Here is a 23,389-nt window from a genome sequence, read left to right as displayed (position 1 = left end):
TCAAGAAGTAGATCAATGACTTCTTGCTGCCATTTCCTCCACTGAGGACATAGGAGATAGCAGAATCATTCACTTTTGAAAAGAGCAAAGTCAATTTAGCATATTGGAGAGTCCCTGTCAGTGTTACATTGAAATTCTTCTAAAGTACCGCTCTACTTGCATGTGCATTTTCAGCAAAACTGGAGTATCTGTCTGATTCATATGGCTATATACACACTGCATCAAATTAACGGCTTAAACTCAATTAGCCCACAACAACTTGGATTGGCGCCAGGAAGTGCAGTTCTATGCATTAGCTTCGAGGAGTTTGCACTGATGGGATCATTTTGTCCATTCTTAGTTTTCCAAAGAGGATGGAGGTGTCTTCCTCTTGGATCTCTGCAGTCCTTGTGGTGAATGTGCTCCCACAAATATTGGACAATGAATTCCATAGTATTGATCCAGCTCTCATTTATCTATTTTATTTTATTTAAAAAAAATTTCTAGTACCCAATTCATTTTTTCTAATTAATGGGCAATTTAGCGTGGCAAATCCACCTTCCCTGCACATCTTTGGGTTGTGGGGGCGAAACCCACGCAAACACGGAAAGAATGTGTAAACTCCACACGGACAGTGACCCAGAGCCTGGATCGAGCCTGGGACTTTGGCACCGTGAGGCAGCAATGCTAACCACTGTGCCACCATGCTGCCCTATCCAGCTCTCATTTATGAGCCCTAATGGGACAGAGGTGATTGGTATCTAGTTTGTGTCATATTAATACATACAGAAAATGAATTGCGGGGTTCAGATCTGACCATAGCCTCTCCCTTCCTTCTCTGTAAGCTCTTCCGTCCCCACAATTCTCTGAGAACTCTGAGCTCCTCCAATTCCTGTGCGTCCCCACTTTTTGGACTCCACTATTGATGGTCAATGCATTCAAGTGTTCAGACTTAAATTCTGAAATCTCCCCCTCTCTCTTCCTTTCAGATATTCCTTAAAACCAACTCCCATTACCAACCAGTTCTAAAACCTCCTTCTGTTGTCTATTGTCAAATCCTGTTTGATAAATATCCTGTGAAGTGCCTGAGAAAGATATAAATGGTACAACTCTCAAGTGCACAATGTTAACCTTTCCTTTTCCACTGTTACTGGTAGGAAATGCAGGTGTGTCCGAGCCTAGGATCTACAGGGAAGCTCGAGGTCGGAGCAGTAACGAGCCCCATATCAAGCGGCCAATGAACGCATTCATGGTCTGGGCCAAGGACGAGCGGCGAAAGATTCTTCAAGCCTTCCCCGACATGCACAACTCCAACATCAGCAAGATTCTGGGTAAGTGGCACCCTTGCTTGGCCAGCAGTGGCAATGGGGGAGATGGTGGCGTAGTGGTAATATCACTGGGTCAGACTCATGCTCTGGGGACATGAGTTCAAATCTCACCATAGCAGGAATTGAATACAATTAATACATTGTTTAATTGAAAGCTGGCCTCCATATTGGTGAACACAGAGCAATTATTGTAAAAACCCATCTGGTCCATTGATACCCTTTAGGGAAGGAAATCTGTCGTCCTTACCTGGTCTGGCCTACGCGTGACTCCAGACCCTCAGCAATGTGGTTGACTCTTAAATGCCCTCTGACCTGGCCAAGCAAACCACTCAGTTCAAGGGCAATTAGGCTGGCCCAGCCACATTCCATGAAAGAATAAAAGAAAATTCTACTGATTCCATGTCTTGGGTAATTGTCTTATTATTTCTTCTCATAGAAACAATTGATCAAACTGAGATGACAGAAATATGCCAAAGATCATGACCATTTTTGCTTAATAGTTTGTAATTAAATACAGTACTTAGCAACACTGAGACTGAAGTTTTGTTGTCAGGTAGAAGAATATTAGCTATGTGTAGATGTGATTAATTAATAAGTGTGAAGAAAAACAACATCCCTGAGAAGACAAAAGGCAGCCTGAATCGTTAAGATGATAATGTCCATGTAATTCTTCCTGACAGTCTGACAGATAACAAGCATGTAATTCTTTTTGTGAGTCACTTATTCTTTGACTTCGCTAAATTAAATTACATTTTGTCAGTAAGAAACAGCCTCCTTAATGTCAAAATAGAGATAACTTGCCCAGCCGCTGAAGATCTGTAGGTAATGTTCGTTTTAATTATTTTCCTTCCCTTTTTTAAAGGGTTGTTTTAATTGGGATTTTTTGGGGGGCTCATTGCTTTTTGTAAAGGGGAAATGAAGGTCTGAATCTACCAAAAATTTGGGGTGGGGGCGCGGGGGTTGGGGGTGGGGGGGGGGGGTGGGAGGGGGGGTTGGGAGGGGGGGTTGGGGGAGGGGGTGTTCTGGTGGAGTGATCATCTCTGCGCACAGTTTAAAATAATCGAAAATCATCCAATATATGAAGATTTTCAACAAAAACTGGCATTTTTGTGCGCTGCACTCCCTCTTAAGGAATCTTACTGTCTCTCTGTGGTTGTGCGCGGGTAGCACTCCCCGACATCCAAAGGCTCAGGCAGCTGATCTCCTCCCAGGCTTGAGCCATTGCCATTTTGTACGCGGTTACTAGGAAGGATGCCGGGTTGACTCTCCCTCCTGATTTTCCCACCCTCACTGTGTGGAAAGTGATTGGCCTTAGCCCAGCACACTGGGACAGCTGAGGCTGCAGGAGCACAGCATATGGTGGATTACAAGCTCAGGCATACCGCCTATCTCTCTCTCTTTCTCTCCTTTGCTACCCGGCTGCTTCTAATTTCAATAGTCCTCCACTGATTGAGAATATATTTTTAAAGACAGGGGTTCTTCTTCATGTACAATGCTGCGCTGTTGATGATATGGCTTCCTTGATAGTTCAATGCGCTGAAGGTGTCTGATCCATTTCCAGTTTGTGCTGATCTCAACCTAAGTGAGGGAGGAGGGAATTGGCCTCAGCACTTCAAGAGGAGGAAGGGGATCCATCGAGGTGTGCGGGTTTCAGCTGAGGGCTGGGTCAGTCTCACCTGTGGTCCTCACCCTAATGAAGGTGCGGTGAATGCGTGTTATAATTCACTCAGAGAGTCCAGATTGTGGTGGCAATGCGCACTCTTATATGCATGTTGTAGTCTGGGGCTATGGACAGTGATGTTAGAGGCTCCAAACTTATCTTTCCATCACATGGCTGACTAGCAATCTCTTCCGCTCTTACCGCCTGTCATTGGTGCGTTGGAAGGATTTTTCAGGTTGATTCTCGGCCTGCTTGGCCGTGTTAAGGACGCAACTTCCTCGGCCATCAAGTCCTGGCATGGGACTTGAACCGGGAACATCTGGGTCAGCGGCAGGGACACTGCCCACTGCACCACACGACCTAAATGAAGGCTAAGTGAAGGTGTACATGTCATTAAAGAAGTGACTGAGGTGTGCTGTGCAAGCTTCAGGAGAGAGTTGAGGGAGAAATGGGTCTTTACAAACAACTGTAAATCTTCATTCTCTGGAAGAATTTGGTTGGCTGTTGACTGAGGAAACAGCAGGGCCTTAAGCCTGACGAGGACATCTGAAATCTCATGCCCAGAATTGAACCTTACCTATTGGACACTTATCTCCAAGCAGCAATATTTCATTGTCCAATTTCCAGTAAGAATAAAATTAACCCACAGTTTATTTTCTCTTACATTGATATTCAGTTAAAAGTAAGCAAGACAGGAAAAAGAAAGAAAGAAACGGAGTGTATTATCACATTACAGGTTGTGAGAAATCAGTGTTGAATTATTACTGAATAATGTAGCGGCTTTCTGATGATGTATTATTCCTTCTGAGCAAATAGCAAAGTGTTGTTTGATCTCATGGAGACTGTTTTCTCATATTCAAAGATATATTTAGCTACAGAGCTGGTGTTGTGTGAAAAACAGGAAGCCTTTCTTTCGACCTGTATGATATTTGTTTAAAAGAAGTAAAGCGTGGTGTTATTCCTATATCTCCCACATGTTTATTTTTTATGTGAGCAATTTTGTGGGCTTTCCACTAATGTCTAGTAGACCAATGTCGCAGGTTCCAGCTCAAGGGCGGAATTTTCCAGCCCCTTTCCACCACAGGGGTCATTCGGTCCCACCCGAAAGTCGATGGACCTTTGGCTTGCCCGCCGAAACACTCGTGGCCGACCCACCACAACGGGCTGGAAAATCCCAGCCCGAGTCACGTTACCTGCAGTGAAAGCCACTGCGATCGATTTCTCTTGCTGGCAACGGCAGTGATAGCAGTCAAAATGGGGGGGTGGGGGGGTTGGTTCTGTCTCAAAAGGGGCCTACCACCGGGCATCCAAAGAGCTCACCGTTTCAGACAGTAGGCCACATTTGTTATGCCGAAGACCCCGATTGCTATTTTCAGTCTGAACTGATCAGAATTGGTGGTCAGACGAACAGGCGAGTTCCACCACCAGCCTTTGGAGTGTTTTTGTAGGGCCGGGAGGTGCAGGGTCTTACAAATAATTTTCTGGGCCTGCTTGGGGGAAGAGGGGGTGGGGGCACTGCCCCCCAAGATCAGGACACCCACCTCACGCACCTCCACCGAAGGCGGCCAAAGTGTTCCAATATTGCCCATCCTTAATCTGGAAAGTCTGCTTCCAGATATCCATGGCTCTGCCAGGAACAGAACGAGTATGCTCTTTCTCAGACACGTGACAGCTCAGACCTTCACACAGCCAGCTGCACCTCCCAGTGCCTCAGGAAACCTTTACACCAATCTTCCACAAGCTTTGCGCATTTTTGTGACATGAATCACAGTTTCACTGACCACTGATCTCACCCACTGGGCAGTTGGCAGGAAATGCTGCCCATCCATTCAGCGAGTCAGCCAATCACAGTACCGCACCGGTGTGAGGCTTTGCAACTCTGCGGTCAAATTCCTCCAGTTGGAAAACATTTACAGGTGCCCCAAACATGCAAAGTCAGGATCTGTTATACTCGGTAGATTTAGCCTTTGTGTAGATTTCCAATAGCATAATTTCAATTTGGGAGAGCTCATAGAATACCCTGCAGACCACTGTGTAGAGGATCAGCAATAGTCAAGAGGAATCGCCTCTGTTTTCAGAAGGTTAGCAGTTGAGATCAGATAGTTCTGAATTACGTGGGTCCAAGGAGGCAGCTGAGCGTATTCTGAAAGCAATACTATAATGCGACAAACTGCAACTAGTGTCGGCAAGAAAGGGATAGAACAATGAGTGGCAAACTGGTTTATTGTGCAAAGCAGTGCATGTGTTAGACTGACATTTTGCACAGACTCTCGAGGTTTCAGCTGACATTTTAAAAATCTTCGAAGGAGTTCTTAATATACAAACAAAATCTCATCTTAAATATGTTACTCTGTGATGGTTCCTGACCAAAGGAATACATTTGATGTTCTGCTGCTTCTTTTAGCATGCAAAAATTACAAAGGTTTCCGCGACTACATAGGAGTGGAAATTCGATACTGGGTAGATAAGCTTTTGCTCATGGAGTGACAGGTGCTTTGAGAGCTGATGTCAATCTATAGATTGGCCTTTTCAAGTCAGCGAACAGTAATACCAATTTGTGTGTTTTATCATTTTATTCTTTCTCCATTGTCTTTTGCTGTTTGGTGTGCTTGCTGCATTCTTTCCATCTCCCCCTGTCTCTGCAACCTCCTCCTGCCCTACAACCCTCTGAGAATTCTGTGTTCCTCCAACTTGGACATCTTCCCTCGCTCCAATATTGGCCGCCGTGACCTCAGTTGTCTAGACCCTAGACTCTGCATTACCTCCTTTGAGTGTCAAAAGTTTGTCTGATTACGCTCTTGGCGAGCAGCTTTTCCTATGTTAAAGGCGTTATATAAATGTATGGTGTTACTGATACCACGTAATAGTCATGTAGCAACTATATGAGGTTTATCCCCAAAACAGGGAGGAAAGATAATTAACAAAAAGAGAGGAGATGAACAAAAATTGATGAATCAATGACCAGAATTAACAATAGTTCAGAAAAGAATATTATAAAATGTACCCTTATTCATTGGAGATTCATAAAAGCCATCTTGTGGCAAAACTGAAGGCACAATTCCAAAAGAAAACAATGAAAGAGGTTAAATTCACTCAGTGCAAAAAGGAGAATGCCTTCTGAATTTAACCGCGTGAATGTGAATCGTGATATTTTAGGTTGTTGAGTTGTCCTTTTTAAAAAAATAATAAAATTCAGCGTTGGTCCACTTGGTCATTTCCTTTTCCTTTGTGAGTGTGTAATAGGAAACGAGCAGAGTTGAACAAAGGGGTCACTGTTGTAGCTCTGACAGTTTGGATGGCAACAGGAGGGCAGCTGTGTGCTCACAGAGGTAGGCTTCATCGAACCAGGCCCTGTGAGGCAGTGATCTCATTGAGGGCTCGAATACTGCTCACAGGCATCATACAAAACCTGGGAGGCGAGTGCTGCCTCACACCCATTATGCGCCTGTTAGGTATTGTCGAGTGGTTGAAGAGCATTTTCTGTGCGGCTCTCACTCCATTCTTACGGTTGCGTTGGACACTTGACAACCAGCACGTCTTGTGTGGTCCATGTGTAATGTCTCCTGTGCCGAAGGAATGTGACACGATTGTTCCAGACTTCCCTCATCATGATTCTAATCCTCAGATGATTTCCCCAGGAAAGTATTCATTATTGGAGCACGGAATGAGAGAGATCAGGAGGATGTTGGCCAGAAGAAAAGTGACTAATAATTCTCCATAATAAATATATCAATGCAAGTGTCAAGTTCTGGTCAAGATTTGGAGGAGTCACTGAACTGACTGTGTGAAGGAGGTGAAACTCATAGAAGCCAGACAGTACAAAGGAGGCCATTCGGCCCATCGAGTCTGCACCAACCCTCTGAAAGAGCACCCCTCCTGAGGCCCACTCCTCTGCCCATACCCCGTAACCCCACATAACCTGCACATCTTTGGACACATAAGGAGCAATTTTGAGCATGGCCAAATCACCTAAACTGCACATCTTTGGACTGTGGGAACATAGAACATACAGTGCAGAAGGAGGCCATTCGGCCCATCGAGTCTGCACCGACACACTTAAGCCCTCACTTCCACCCTATCCCCGTAACCCAATAACCCCTCCTAACCTTTTTGGACACTAAGGGCAATTTAGCATGGCCAATCCACCTGACCTGTACGTCTTTGGACTGTGGGAGGAAACCTGAGCACCCAGAGGAAACCCACGCAGACACGGGGAGAATGTGCAGTCTCCACACAGACAGTGACCCAGCGGAGAATCGAACCTGGGACCCTGGTGCTGTGAAGCCACTGTGCTATTCACTTGTGCTGCCCTCCGGCACCGGAACACCCGGAGGAAACCCACGCAGACACGGGAAGAACATGCAAAGCACTGCACGAAGTGTGGGGGGTATCAGGGACAGGTGGCTCTTTTGGGCAGAGGAAGATCTTGGAAGCTGTTTTTAGGAGCAATGGTTGTTGAAGAGGGACTCCATTTGTCAGATTTCCCACGATTTTGAGATTAGACGTGATGTTTCTTATTGGAGTAGAGTGACAAGTATTTCAGTCAGAGTTTTGTTCTCAGACGCATATGATCTGGGAATGTCCAGTGTTGACACTGCCTCCCCAAAGTGTAAAACATTTTGTGGTGGCCCAGACGTGCAGTCTCACCTCTGAGTCAGAACATTCATGTTCCACGCCAATCTAGACCGAGTACTGGGTGCAGGACTGAGAGAGAGCTACAATGTCAGAGGTGCTACACTGTCTTCCTGTTGATATGCTAACCTGAGACCCTAAGTGCTCTCTAAGGGGGTTGGAAAAGATCCCATCACACTATTGTATTCTGAACAGGAAGAATGTGCAGGGTTCTGGAGAAAAGGCGGGAGGAATGGAACTAGATGAGTTGCTCAATCAGAGAACTGATGCAGACATGATGGGCCAAATGGCCTCCTCCTGCACTGTCACAATTCTGTTATTCTGCAATCCTTATTTTGAAAAAGGGCAGGGTGCTGTTGCTAAATTGTCATCCCAGTCGCCCAATTTCTCCCTCACCCAACATCACAATGACGTATCGAGAGCGATTCAGCGGACATGAAATAAAGTCCGCTTTTGCGCACATTTGGCAGAGTGTTTTTCGACAGCTGCAGCGCCGAGATTCACCCCGCTATTCACCAGCACTTTGCCAGTTTTTTGGGCCTCAGGAAGTTTCTCCCAGCCGAGGCCACACTTTAGTGTATTTCCTGCAAGCTGAGTTCGCCAGTAAAGCTGGCTCCTCACAGATCAGGGCGCCATTCTGACTGGCAACCCCATTCTCCTTGTCCCCTTTCAGGCCCCCCATGCTTCCTGGATCCCCCTCCACACCCCTTCCAACCTTCTTGTGGCTCTGAAACCCCCCTCTAATGGGCTGGGCACCTTGGCACTGCCAGCCTGGCACCCTGGCCTGCGAGACCCCCTGAGGTGTCATCACACCTGGTTCACATTTATGGAAATCAGTGCTAAATGGCGTCTGGTCGAGGTCTCGCTGACGTGGCCATTGACTCCCGGCGCCAGGTGAAAGTTTTTCCAGTTATTTAAGTGAGCCTGATGAGTCCAGCGAAGGTGAGATCCAGAACGCGCCAGGCTGTAACAAGTCGGGTGACTCACAATCGGCCGGCGCCCGGCATGGAGACCGATTTGTGGCTCTCCCGGCATTGACCCCCGGTGGTTGTGCTGCGCCCATTATCTGGTCATTATCACATTGCTGATTGTGTTCTGGCTGTCTGCACATTTGCTGTCGCGTTTTCTACATAACAACATTGACTACACTTCGGGAGGACATAACTGGCTGTCAAGCTCTTGGGAACATCCTGAGATTACTGCAGTGAATGCCACCCTTGTAAAGCAGCAAAGGCTGGATGGACCCTTTCCTTACAACTGTGGCTATTAGGCAGCGGTGAGAAATGACTTTATATTTCATACGCCTTCATTCAAAAAGCAAATTCTAACTAATGTCACAGTGAAATGGTAATGGTTACACCAGCTATCTGATTAAAAAGAAAAGCCGTTTAAGCTAAAGTAAGGATGGGGTGGGGAAAGGCGGCACCAGTGCACAGATCGCCAGAAGGTCAGCCACTTGAAGCTGCCTCGAGAATTCCACTGGGGCAGCCAAGAGAGAACTCGAAGGAAGTCTGCCTGGTGACACCCCTGAGATGCACTGTGGAGGTGGGAGCAGGTGGTGCACGAGTGCAATCAACAGTTTAATGTGGCAGGCTGCTCTGTTAACGGTGCGCAGCCAAGTTGCATAGTGTGATGCAAGAATGTCACCGCGCAGCTGCTAAAAACTGATCCAGCACAGTGTTCAAAAACAGTTCTGCTGCCCTGCGCACTTAGGACACTGCCTGCTCGCTGCTGCCAAGTAAAATATGACAGGGGGCGGACTGAGGGAAAATTCCAGATCCTTAAGTGGTTTATGCACCTCCTCTTCACTCGGTGAAATTAACAGATAACCTTGGGGGGTTGGATAGGTTGGGGGTGGGGCCTCATTACACTCATTTTCTGAGTGGAAATTTGGGTGCAGGTCTCCTATTTAGATGGGCAACCTCTTGCAGTATTAGAAACACATCCAACGTCAGGTTGGCCGGAGAGGTTTTAAGGCATCTCTGGCAGCTACATAAAGCAGTTAGGCACTTTTAAATGAGCAAAGAGATTGCTGGGCAACTCCTAAATTTAGCGGTTCTAGTATAGCCCTTGTACCAGGGCAACTAAAAAATAACCTTTTCTCCTCAAGATAGCTTCTTCCAAACTTCCCTTCCTCTTGGATCATGCCAGGCAAATGTTGGATCTGATAGTTCTCCTCTTCGTCATCCCTTCTGTCTTCATCACCACAACTTTTACGGAAGCTGATTTTCAGGTTGCAGCTGATTGCAAAAAATTCTTGAATTAAATCAAGGTAACACGGGACAACAAGAGCCACACACTTGGCTTCACATCCCTATACATCCAGGTCATGTTAGCCCCCAATGTTTGTCTTTGACTATTTTCGACAGTATATGAAGTAATGTAATTTATAATGAATCAGAGAATCATTTGCAAAAAGACTTCTCTTCCTGCTCCCTTGCTCCTCTTCCTCTCGCGTCACCCAAGGATCTTTGGCCCCCACCTATTTCTCATCCACATACCGTCCCTTGGGGATATCATCCAGAGCTATAACAAAAGAACTAGGAGCAGGAGTAGGCAATTCATCCCCTCGAGCCCGCTCCGCCATTCAATACCATCATGGCTGATCCCCTCTCGGTCTCAACTCTACTTTCCTGCCCGTTCTCCATAACCCTTCATCCCGCTACTAATTAAAAACCTATCTATCTCCTCCTTAAATTTGTTTCATGTTCCGGCATCCGTTGCACTCTGGGGTAGAGAATTCCACAGATTCACAACCCTTTGAGTGAAGTAATTCCTCCTCATTAAAAATAAATAAATTTAGAGTACCCAATTTTTTTTTTTTCCCATTAAGGGGCAATTTAGCGTGGCCAATCTACCTAACCTGCACATCTTTGGGTTTTGTGGGGGTGAAACCCATGCAGACACGGGGAGAATGTGCAAACTCCATACGGACAGTAACCCAGGGCCGGGATTCGAACTCGGTTCCTCAGTGCTCATTTTTGTTTTAAATCTGCCACCCCTTAGCCTAAAACTATGGTCTCTCATTAAAGAATGTCCAACAGGTGGAAACATCTGTTCTATGTCTAACCCGTCAATCCCCTTTAGAATCTTACATACGTCAATTATATCTCCTCTCACGTTTCACTTGTACCCTGACAACTCCGAGTTCTCCCTCTTTGCCTATTGACCTCACGTTCCTCCTTCAAGATACTTCTTGAAACCAACCTCTTTGGCCAAGCTTTAAGGGATCTGACCTAATCTCCTAATGTGACTTGGTGTCGTGCAAATGTTCCTGTGAAGGTAACTTGTCGACCTGAAGATTTAGGTGGACATCAATTTAGGGACCAGAGTTACTGGCACAATGCGAGATCAGAATCCCCCATGTGTGGCCTTCACGGAACTCACCCAAGTTTCATCACATTGAAAATAGAGCTCTGAAGAAGAGTGATATTGGACCCGAAACATTAACTGTTTCTCTCTCCACAGGTGCTGCCAGATCTGCTGAGTTTTTCCAGCATGTTCTGTCTTTATTTAAAATGGAAATCACGGCCTGGGTTTTGCAACGGACCAACAGGTTACCATTTTATGTCAATCTACCCCGTGCTTTCAGTGCTTCTTTTGCCTTAAGTGGGCGAGATATTCAATACAATATTTAAATTGGGCTATCTCTCTCTGCTAGGGACCGCAATAGAAGTTGGGTCTTCCATTGGGTGGGAATGCACGCTATAGGTATTGGAACTGAGCTGCTGGATCAACAACCCTTAAACGCACCTCCACACACCTCTCCACAGGTGTTTCAACTCCACTCATTTCATTTCTTTGTGTGTGGGACCAGGATGATGTGTGTCCTAACCCCACAAAAATCATCCTCTTGGTTCCCATTGCAGGATGGATCCATCCCCTCCCCAAAATTGTAACCCCATCTCCCTTTAAGGCCCACATCCAGCTTGGCTCTATACAGTTCTGATGTGGAATTGCGAGTTTTTATTGGGATTCAATGGGCCATTTTGCTTCACTTCCTGTCAGTTTAGTAACATTAGTTAACAAAGGTCATGTAGTTCATTTTGTCTCTAAGCTGCTAATTTGCATTATTACAGCATTGGATGGCATAACTTACTGTCAATAGGAGTGTTAATGTGACCAATAAATGGCTTTGTAATTGTTGGGTAGCAACTCTGTATAATTAACATGTGTGTTTACTATTCAAATTATCCAACAGCTGCCGACTGGACAATCCTTCAGCCCCATTCTCCAGTAATATTCATTTAGCTCCTTCACAGGGTCAGGCTCAATAACCATGGTACCAAAAAAAAACAATGTTTTCATATTAATATAAAAAGAGAGACAGAAGTGGGCCACAGTCCAAAGTGCATGTTTGGAATTCAGTCCTGACTCTTAGGGGCTGACATAGAAGAGGTCGTGATGACGAATTGTCCTCTTTTCAAGTAGAAATACATCAAAGAGACCATTTTAGGAACTTGCACTCCTGGGATTTTTCAGCGTTTTGTTTTCTGCCTGCAAAAATCGTGGAGGGTTGGGAGCACAAATCCCTGACCCAGTGGGCTCCCAGTGGATAGCATTCCATGCTGGGAATCCGGCTTGGTAAAATAGTGGAACATAGGAAGACGACAAAGAGGCACGAGTAAATCAAACCCTCACGCCCGCTCCTAATATTCCAGTGTAAAGTTTTGACTAGTCTTGTGAGTGCTTAAATGCAAGCTGTTTGGTAAAATAGGTCTCAATTTGAATTCTGGGTGAGAATATAGCATATGGAAGGCTGTGAGGGAGGTGGGTATGTGTTAAAAAGAGGCTTGGGTCTCATCCACACTCTGGAGTGTTGCCTCCTACCCACCTGGAAGCATGAGTGTGGGTGGCAGGGACCTCAGCAAACTATTTCTGGCATGAAGGTGGGTCATGGTGGGATATCCTTCTTCTGTTGCTTGTATGGCAGCAGGTTTGGTACAACAAACAGCAACAAGATAAAGATTTTAAGTGCTGTTGAGTAAGGGATGAATGTGGCCCAGGAGATGCTGGCTGCGTGCCTCAGGATCATGGACCCACCTTGGCCTTACCTCTCTTCCGAAAGAAAGCACCTGGGGAAATGCAAACTGCCTTCAGTGCTGTGCTGCAAGGACATCTGAAATTATAGGCCCAAGTCCCACCACCTCCTGATTCATAGTAAGTGGCTCAGTGTACTGCAAAATGTTTGATACCATTACATTAGTGTAGTTACTACACCATCTGAACAACGTAGTCCTGTTCAATCAGTAGCTGAACATTGTCAGAAAATGGAGACACCTGGGGTGTGCATATAACTCACATTGGTCGACACTCACGGTTTAAGGAAGCCAGGCCTTTCCCAACCATATGATGCCATGTGTCTTTGCCGAGACTGACCCTTTCCAATCTCTTGTGCCACCACAGGCTCGCGTTGGAAGGCTATGACGAACCTAGAGAAGCAGCCGTACTATGAGGAACAAGCCAGACTCAGCAAGCAGCACCTAGAGAGATATCCAGATTACAAGTACAAGCCACGACCAAAGCGTACTTGTGTGGTGGATGGCAAGAAGCTGAGGATCGGGGAGTACAAAGCATTGATGCGCAACAGACGTCAAGAAATGCGACAGTTTTTTACTGTTGGGTAAGAAACATTATACTGCAATTATCACTCATTGATTTTATACCAGTCCACAAAGCTTTCCCCAAGCAGTTTTACAAGCTCTGTGTATGGGAACGCTGAAAGAGCATGCTAGTTAAGCAGGTCTCAGCACTAGCGTATGGGTCCAACCAGCAGTCCCCACTTTAAAAAAAATAAATTTAGAGTACTGAATTTTTTTTCCAATTAAGGGGCAATTTAAGTGGCCAATCCACCCAGCCTGCACATCTTTCTGGGTTGTGGGGGTGAGGCCCACGCAGACATGGGGAGAATGTGCAAACTCCACATGGACAGTGACCCAGGGCTGAGATCGAACCCGAGTGCCGCCCCCAGGATTCCCCACTGGATTCCCCAGCGCCCACAGCCTTTTGGGGGAGAGTTCGGGTTTGGTGTAAAATTATTTCAGTCCAAATTGAACTTTGCTCTAATTTGAAGATTATATCCACTTTTTCTTGTTCTCTCGCTCCAGAGGAATCTGGGGCGAAATCTCCGGAAACGGCGCGATGTCCGCTGACTGGCGCCCAAAACGGCGCAAATCAGACGGGCATCGCGCCGCCCCAAAGGTGCGGAATGCTCCGCATCTTTGGGGGCTGAGCCCCAACCTTGAGGGGCTAGGTCGGCTAGGTCGGCGCCAGACGAAAAGGTGGAAAAGGCCTTTGGTGCCCCGCCAGCTGGCGCGGAAATGACATCTCCGGGCGGCGCATGCGCGGGAGCGTCAGCGGCCGGTGACAGCTTCCCACGCATGCGCAGTGGAGGGAGTCTCTTCTGCCTCCGCCATGGTGGAGACCGTGGCGGAGGCGGAAGGGAAAGAGTGCCCCCATGGCACAGGCCCGCCCGCGGATCGGTGGGCCCCGATTGCGGGCCAGGCCACCGTGGGGGCACCCGCCGGGGCCAGATCGACCCACGCCCCCCCAGGACCCCGGAGCCCTCCCGCGCCCCCTTGTCCCGCCGGTAAGGTAGGTGGTTTAATTTACGCCGGCGGGACAGGCATTTTAGCGGCGGGACTTCGGCCCATCCGGGCCGGAGAATCGCGCGGGGGGGCCCGCCAACTGGCGCGGTGCGATTCCCGCCCCCGCCGAATATCCGGTGGTGGAGAATTCGGCAACCGGCGGGGGTGGGATTCACGCCAGCCCCCGGCGATTCTCCAACCCGGCGGGGGGTCGGAGAATTTCGCCCATGATCTCTGAATCTACCCTCTCAAAACTCTTTTTTATTTTAAACATCTCAATTGGAACACCCCTCAACCTAATAAATGAAAGGAAAACAAACTCATAATTTAACCCGGTGGTGGGCATGCTGCAGCCCATCTGGGTTCTGAGTGCGGCCCACAAGACATTTTGTTGACCGTTGCCCATACGCACGATTGTCACAGTCCACTGACTTCCGTCTGCATAGTTTTTTTCCTACCGGTATGGCTGAAGTGATTTGCACGTAAAGCAAGAGCAAGTGAAGTGTGGTGCGTGCTGATTGTTCACAATACTGATTGTGCGAGCCAGGCACTCCCTCCGTGTCCAAAGTGTAAATATTAATTTTGTTTTTTATCATTTGAAGCTGATGATAGTTCTATTAATTATATAAATGATTAAGCATGGTCTATAACTCGTTATGAAATATTTGGCGTGTATTAAATGTATTTAATCTTATTCACGGGGTCATGGTTAGTAAACATGCCCACTTTCGATATTGTGGCTCATTGAGATGAAGGAGGAACACTCATGCGGCCCACTCACCAGCCTAGGTTTCCCATCACCGATTTAACCCCTTAAACCCTATTATTACTGTGGTGAATCTGGCAGATCGAGAGAACCTCTGCAGAAATTCTATCCCCCTGAATCATCCTGGGATAATGTCAAGGACCACAGGCCTGGGTTTGAACTTGGAATCTTTCTTTATTATTGGGCAGTGGCTTTCATTACTCATTGGGCAGATTTCTTTCCTTCTTAAATTTTAGAAGCAAAAAAGGAAAGTAAAACATTATAATTTACATAGCTTTCAGCTACACGATGGCCAGGGGGGGATATTCCCTCCATTGGCTGTCTGTAGAATAGACTCAAATGTCCCAGATTTGTGATTTTGTTATGAGTGGGCAGTGAAGGCTGCCTTACCCATTCGTATTCTCTCTACTTCTAAACAAAGTGACATTTGAGAGAAGGGCCAGCATTTATTGCCCACCCCTAGTTGTCCTGTGTGTAGGTAACAGTGGAGCTTATCCTGGAGCTGCTGCACTGTGTGTAGGTGACAGTGGAGCCCCATCCTGGAGCTGCTGCACTGTGTGTAAATGACAGTTGGACCCCTCCTGGAGCTGCTGAACTGTGTGTAGGTGACAGTGGAGCTCCATGTTGGAGCTGCTGCACCATGTGTAGTGAAGGCTGTCCCATCATGTTTTTAAGTCAGGAGCTCCAGGATTTTGACCCACTGACCCTGAAAGAACAACAGCGAGACATGCCCAAGGTGACATGACTTGGAGGAGAACTTGGAGGTGATTGCGTTTCCATGCTTTTGATGCCGTTGTCCTTCTTGGTGGTTGAAAAGCCATTCCTGTTAGAAGTAGCTTTGCACCATGAAAGACAGGGGCTGTGACAGTTCTTGTACTGACTCATCGCAAGGACACTTCTGGCTGAAGGAGCTGCAATGCTGCCAATATACCACAATTAACTGAGGCCCATCTGCCTTTCAGGCTGTTTATTTGACAATGTTATACATCAACGAAACACTGACCTTATATAATTTGTATAATGGAGATGCATACTTCAACATACTTCCCCCACTGCTGGGATGCGAACACTCAGAGAGGGAATATTAGTTTTCTTTATAAATAGTTGACTTCTGTCAGGATCTCCTAGTGGGAGAAGGGATGGTTTGGGCCAATTTGTTATTTATCTGGTGACAGCACCAAGTTCTCCAGTGGATACCAACAGATTTTCTCACCACCATATTGAGGTTCTCCAATTTCCTGCCTTGATTATGAATCATAATGTGTTATTATGCTCTTGAATCTACAACATTAAAGGGCAGTGGAAGCAAGTAGGCAATTAACTTTCAAAAGAGGATTCAGTACTTGAAAAAGGGGGAGTTTGCAGGGCTGTGGGTGTAGTCTGGGCTAAAAGGACAGCTCTGGCACCGATAAGATAGGTTGAATGGCCTCTGGAAACAGGGGCTCGGCAGCACCTGTAAAGATAGAAGGGTGTAATTACAGTGTGAAGAATATACAGAGGAAGTTTCCATTCTACATGGGGGAAGACTAGTGATGTGGCGGTAGAAAGCTGGTGGTATTTGAATTTGAATTCAATTAATAAATCTGGAATCAAAAGTTAGAATCCCTAATGGTGATCACAAAACCATTGTTGATTGTCGAACAATCCTGTAACCATTGTGGGAAAAGCCCACCTGGTTCACCAAGTCCTTTAGGGAAGGAAATCTGCCATCCTTACCTGGTCTGACCCTCGTGTGACTCCACCTAATCCTGCCACTGATATGGCTTCACAAACCACTCGGTTCAAGAGAAATTAATGGTCAGCAAATGCTGGTCTTGCCAGCAACTCCCACATCCCGTAAAATAATTTTTAAAAATAGGGATGCATAATGAAAACCGGGCGGCAGGGTGGTGCAGTGGTTAGCACTGCTGCCACACGGCGCTGAGGATCCGGATTCGATCTCGGCCCCCGGTCACTGTCCATGTGAAGTTTGTGCAATCTCCCTGTGTCGACGTGGCTCTCACCCCCACAAATTGAAAGCTGTGCAGCGTAGGTAAATTGGCCATGCTTAATTGACCCTTAATTGAAAAAAAGATGAATTAGGTACTTTAAATGAAAAAAAAAATGAAAAGTATGGCAGCAGAAAGTGTAGTTTTGACAGAACAGGAGGAAAATGCAAGCACAACTAACCTCACCAACAAGATCCCACGCCATTACTAACGCACATTTGTCTTTGCGTCAACAGGCAGCAAGGTCAGATCCCCATTACTACGGCTGGAGTGGTGTATCCTGGTGCCATTGCTATGGCAGGGATGCCATCACCTCGGATTCCCTCTGAGCACTCGAGCATGTCCAGCAGCCCGGAGCCCAGCATGCCTGTCATCCAGAGCACTTACAGCCTCAAATCAGGGGAGACCCAGGTGAAAGACGAGCTGAGGATCAACGACATGAATGGAGGGATGTACGATGAGTACGAGGACGAGGATGAGGAGGACCCGGACGTGGACTATGGCAGCGACGACGAAAGTCAGGTGGCAGTACAAGCTGACTGACGGGGGAGGGGCCAGGAGCCTCCTCCGGCGACTTCAAATCAGTCCTGTCTGGTGCATCCTACCAGGGGCCAAGCACATTTTGACTATCTGATACACTGACTGTTACTTAAAACTATTTAGTCTTAACAAACAGGATATAGTCAGAACTCTACTGGCTACTAGACCTCGGCCTATGGTACAGGCATGGGAAAAAAATGATAAGCTATGGGTAAAACAATGCCAGTAAAATCAGCTGCTATCCCCAAGCACTGAAGTCTTACCCTCCTGAGCTTTGTCTAGACTGTCATTCTACAAGGTTCTATAAATTCTCACTCAGGTACAAAGTGCCAACAAGTGGCTTGTGAATGTGTTTTGTTGTTTATTTTTTGTGCCACAATAAAAGGTGTTTTTTTTTTTCTTTTTGTTCGTGTTTTTGGATGGATTAAGGAAACAAAAAGTGTTTTTTTTCGCTCTCAAGTTACCTTTGTTTCAAAGGAATCTATTTTCTTGAATATCAACACGCTGTTGCACCCTCATAGAGTACTTTTTTTGTTTGTTCTTTGTTGCACACCATTTCAAAATGCAACTCTTAGCAAGTGCCAAATGTGTAATTGTTGGAATTAGTTCATGCTCTTTCCTACAGACTAAAGCTAGGGATATTGTTGGGTCTCAGACAATCCCAGACACCGTTCCACACCAGCAGCTGTAGGAAACTGTAGGTGCAGATCTCAGGTGAAAGGGGGAATAACTGAAGACGTGTGAATCTTTTTATCACTTGGATTCTATATATATATGTGTGTGTGTGTGTGTGTGTGTGCGCGCACGCGGGTGTTATGGTACTTTCTAAGGTGTCAGAGACAGTGATAGCAAAGCAGCATGAGGGAATGAAATTCCAGGTCCTCGAAGTTCACTCTGACTCCCTCCGCCGCCAAGCCACCATATCTGCCCCCCCCCACCCCCCCCACTGCCCGTCGTCGTTTTCCAGTGGCCTCGCTGAGGCGGTCGTGTTCTTTGATTCTCAAAGTCTTTTGTTGTCTGCGTTCGAAGCACTTAAAAAGAAAGGGGGTTACATACAAAGGAACATACAAACCCGGACGCAAGGCGCAATCCTGCCAGAGTTTGCCCCTTGCCAAAAATGGTGCAGATCTGGCGTTTGTGTGGTTTGTGAAACGGATACCATACCTCCAATGGATTTTGGGAGTTAGAAATTTTCTTCCTCCTCACCCAAATGATACGATTTTGGATAAAAATGAAAATGTTTTTGTTGTTAAAGGCGGGCTAGCTGATCATATACTGCATGTCAGTGTTTAATTTGTATTTTTTGACTGTGTTTTTCAATTTTAACTGCCTCTTCTTAATAGTGTACAATGATGGTCAGCTATTCCCCGGTTAGTAAGTTATGTATAATTTATTTCCTCAGTTCTATCTAATTGGTTGGCAATGCAGCATTCTGTAGCTGTAGATATTTAAGCCTGGTAATTTAGATATAAAAGTTCTTTCTTTTTTTTTGTTCTTTAAGTCCTAGTGATGTCATGTTATGATGTTTAATCAGCAGGCGTGAAAATAATTGGACTGTTTGTTGGGACTGAAATGAGACCATTCTCTTAATCTCATTTCTATTTAATTGTCATGGTCATTTAGAATTGATTCGCTAAAGCATTCTGTAATGAAAAAGACAAAAAAATTGCCGATTTAAAAAAAAAAAGAACCCAGTGTTTTATATCACTTTATGTAAAATGTGAAACCAGTTTTTTTTTTCTTTCTCTCAACTGTGTGAACAGATTTCTGACTGGTGTGAGGCTTTAGTCTCACATTGGCTGGGCCTTTTCCACCATTTCTTTTTTTGGCGCGCTGTTTATTTATGTGACTCTAGACTACAAGAGTACTTTGTTTTAGCTCCAGAAAGGTTTCACCATGATTTCATGGCAGTGAGCCGTTTGTGATCCAAATGCCAACAATGGAAACTGTGTCGGAGTTTATTTTTTTGTTGCTATTTTTAATTTTTATCCTGTTTTTTTTTTCGTTCGAAACTCTCGTTTTCGCTGGCATTTTGCATTCTATAATTCCTGATCTCAGACTACTCAGTTCTACTGATGCTGTACTGTTTTTTAAAAAAAATAATAAATGTATTTATTGGCCATCATTGGCTCTAAAAATTATTAGACACAGATTGTGTTCAGGAAGACAATCAAATCGAGTGGAGCTTAAAACAAAGTAAACTGAATCTACCATCTCACTTGAAATTTAAAGAAAGATATGTAAATATAACATAGAATTATAGATTTATATTTTGTTCATAACACATAGTGTAATATAAGTTGTATATTTTCATGTTTTTGTTTATGTTATCATTCATGCCACAATAAAGCAAGAGTACTTGTACTCTGAAAAAAAATCAGACATGTGTTAACAGCAGCTGTTTCTCTCTTACCCCCTATAGCCTTTAGCAGTTACAGCCACTAATAAAAAGAACCTCGTGTTCAATGAGCCCTCCAAATTTTCTTTGTTCTGCGTGGCCTGCATTTTTCAGTGCACAGAACCCTTAAATCGTTTTTGTGCGCGGGTGTGTGGCACCTTTGAGCTTGCGAGTGGCCTACGTGGTACCTTCATGGCTGCACACGCCCGCAGTCTGGAGGGACCCGGCGTTCTGTCAAGCATTTGCGAATTTTCTTCTTTGAAAAAGTTGAATTGAGACAGATTCCATTTTATGTTTCTCAAGCGAGGCCAGCAACATTTTAAAGGACAAATGAGCAGAAGGCCACAGCTTTATTCAGTGCCTTCCGATGACCTTTCCAGGATGCTGCCGAGTGTTTCCCAGCCAATAAGGTAAATTTGAAGTGAGAGGCAGTGGCTCATTTCCGCACAGCAAGTTCCCACAAGCGAAATGAGATAAATGACCAGAGCTTCTGTTGCAATGATGTTGATTGGCCGATACACTTATATTGGCCAGGGAGAATTCTTCTGGTCTTTTTAAAATACTGCCTTGGGATCCTTTTTAAGAGGAAAGATGGAGCCTGTGTTGTACCTCCTCCACATTTGAACAACATATAGAACATAGAACATAGAAAATACAGCACAGAACAGGCCCTTCGGCCCACGATGTTGTGCCGAACCTTTGTCCTAGATTAATCATAGATTATTATTGAATTTACAGTGCAGAAGGAGGCCATTCGGCCCTTTGAGTCTGCACCGGCTCTTGGAATGAGCACCATACCCAAACTCAACACCTCCACCCAACACCAAGGGCAATTTGGACATTAAGGGCAATTTATCATTGGCCAATTCACTCAACCCGCACATCTTTGGACTGTGGGAGGAAACCGGAGCACCCGGAGGAAACCCACGCAGACACGGGGAGGACGTGCAGACTCCGCACAGACAATGACCCAAGCCGGAATCGAACCTGGGACCATGGAGCTGTGAAGCAATTGCGCTATCCACAATGTTACCGTGCTGCCCTTAAGAACAAATAAATCTACACTATATCATTTTACCAGATTAAGGCAGAATCAAAATCAATTAGGAACTGACATCCACCTTCAATGTAAGTTAACTAGCCCGAATACAAAATCTAGGACAAAGTGAGTTTGTGTACATAGCCAGGCTAATTCAACGACAGAATAACATGCACAGTTTACCACAGCATTACTCATTACACCATCTCATCTTTGTTCCATGCTGTTTTCAATCCAATTATGATTAATAGTAAGTTACTGCTTTCCTGAAGAAATGTTACCCCAACTAAGCATCATTTCCAGTGTCCCTGTATTTATACTTGCCACCCCTCCCCACCTCCCATTCTCTGTCCATTCTCCCCCTTTTCTACTCAATTATCAGAACTCTGAGTAATTTCCCCTCAATTAATTGCCACATGTGGGCTCACCCCAACCTACTCGAGTGCAGTGCTATCTAATCTTAATTTCCATTGTTCCATCCTGATTCTCTCCAGTTTCTTGCCTGTATCCAATTTGCTCCATCGCAACATTAGCTGAGCTCTTTTATTCCTCTGTGTTGGCATCTCCTACGTTTGTTTCAATATTACCATGGCTGCCTCTTTGATCTTTTACTTTCACCTTGTCCCACACAATATTGTCCATTCACCGCTCCAAACCTTCCAACCTGGATCCCCTACATCCCTACCACCATATCACTGCCTACCATCACCCTAACATTTACTTCAACATAACCAATACCTACTCTCCTTACAACAACAACTGTGCATTTATGTAGCACTTCCAGCATATTTAAACAGTCCCAAGGATACCAGCCACCTAAGGAGAGAGATGCCCACAACCACGATCAAAGAAATAGGTTTAACGAGCGTCTTAAAGCAGGAGAGGGTTGTAGAGAAGAGAAGGGATTTAAGGGAGGGTATTTCAAGGAGTAAAGGTCAGGAAGCTGAAGGCATGGCCATCAAAGCAATGAAATTCAGGAATATACAAGAGGTCAGAATGGGAGGGAGCACAATGATATTGGAACTCGAGGACGTAATAGAGACAGGGGATGGGATTCTCCAATAACGGGGCTATGCCCCCACTCCAGCGTCAAAACGCAGGCGAATCACACTGGACTTTCCTAAAGAAAAGGGGGCTAGCAGGGCCTGGTAGTAGTCCTCGCAGCTCCGGCTGCAGATACGGGGCCCTGCACTTCCGGTCGGAGGTCCGTGCATGTGCAGCCCCCCCCCCATCCCCCGGTGAAGGATCCCCCCGCCCCCCACCAAGGCGGCCGCGGTCTCACACCGAGTTCCCGACAGGTGGGACCATGAGAGTCCCATGCCATCGGGAACTCGGCCAGTTACATTTGGAGAAGTGCCACGGGGGCCTCTGTCAATGGCCCCCGACCCGCGCCGCGTACACCATGCGTGCGCGCGATTTGCAGCGATTCTCCGGGGACCGGAGAATCGTGGGAGCGGCGTCACGCCGGATTTCTGGTCTGATACCCATTCATCCAAGTGGAGGCTCGGAGAATCCCGCCCAGGCTGTGGAGAGGCCATGGTGGGATTTGAAAACAAGGATGAGAGTTTACCAGAAGGCGAAGTAGGTCAGTGAGCACAGAGGTGGTGGCTTGACAGCACTTGCCATGAGTTAAGTTTTGGTCAAGTTCACGATTATGGAGGGTGGGAGGAGAGAGGGCAGCCAGAATTGTATTAAAATAGCCAAGTCTAACAAAGGTATCGGGTTAGGGCTTCAGCAGCAGATACGTTGTGGCAGGAGCAGAGACAAGCGATTGCACAGAGATGGAAATAGGCACGCAGGGCTACGGTGCAGGTATTTGGTCAAATACAAGACCAAGTTTGCAAAGTATGTAGTTCAACCTCAGCCAGTGACCAAGGTGAAGGATGAAGTCAATGGCTAAGGAAAATATCTGACAGTGACTGTGGACAATGGTATCCCAATGTTTATTTGAAGGACGTTTCTGCTCATTTCGGGCTGGGTGCCAGGCAAGCAGTGTGACAAGTTAGAGAGAGTGGAGGGATTGAGATAGATAAACTTCTGAAATTCTCACAGGACGGTTCCCCTGTCCAGAACTGCGGGACCCAGTCTCACAATAAGGAACAGGCTATTTAGGACTGCGATGAGGAGGAATTTCTTCACTCAGAGAGTGGTGAATCCTTGGAATTCTCTATACCAGAGGGCTGTGGAAACTCGATCATTGAGCATGCTCAAGATAGAGATTGAAGGATTTCTGGAGGCTAATGACATACAGGGATACAGGGTAAGTGGGGGAAAATGGCACAGAGATAGATGATTAACTCTGATCTGTTTGAAAGGCAGAGCAGGTTCGATAGACCGAGTGGCCTACTCCTGCCTCAAGGTCCTTGATGGTGCTGAGGGAGAATTGGGTGTCATCAGTGTAGCTGTGGAACATGACATTGTGTTTTCTCATGCTGTTGTGGAAAGGAGCATGCAGACAAGAAACAGAAAGGT

The 23,389-nt window shown here is 46.0% G+C and overlaps 1 protein-coding gene across 9 annotated transcripts in view; it reads left to right on the top strand.

The window, feature by feature from the left end:
• sox5 (SRY-box transcription factor 5) overlaps positions 1–19,860 on the top strand; it is a 516,307-nt gene extending 496,447 nt beyond the window's left edge. For all 9 annotated transcript variants that reach the window (XM_072471812.1, XM_072471809.1, XM_072471813.1 and 6 more), the window contains 3 exons: positions 1,137–1,310; positions 13,006–13,222; positions 17,177–19,860. In XM_072471812.1, coding sequence (XP_072327913.1) covers positions 1,137–1,310; positions 13,006–13,222; positions 17,177–17,483 — 698 coding nt within the window. In that variant the 3' untranslated portion in view covers positions 17,484–19,860. The remainder of the gene's footprint in view (positions 1–1,136; positions 1,311–13,005; positions 13,223–17,176) is intronic.
• Positions 19,861–23,389: the final 3,529 nt, after the last annotated feature.

Source organism: Scyliorhinus torazame, chromosome 13, assembly GCF_047496885.1.
Source record: "Scyliorhinus torazame isolate Kashiwa2021f chromosome 13, sScyTor2.1, whole genome shotgun sequence".
NCBI classification, from domain to species: Eukaryota; Metazoa; Chordata; class Chondrichthyes; order Carcharhiniformes; family Scyliorhinidae; genus Scyliorhinus; species Scyliorhinus torazame.
This window is presented reverse-complemented; position numbering and strand designations above follow the sequence as displayed.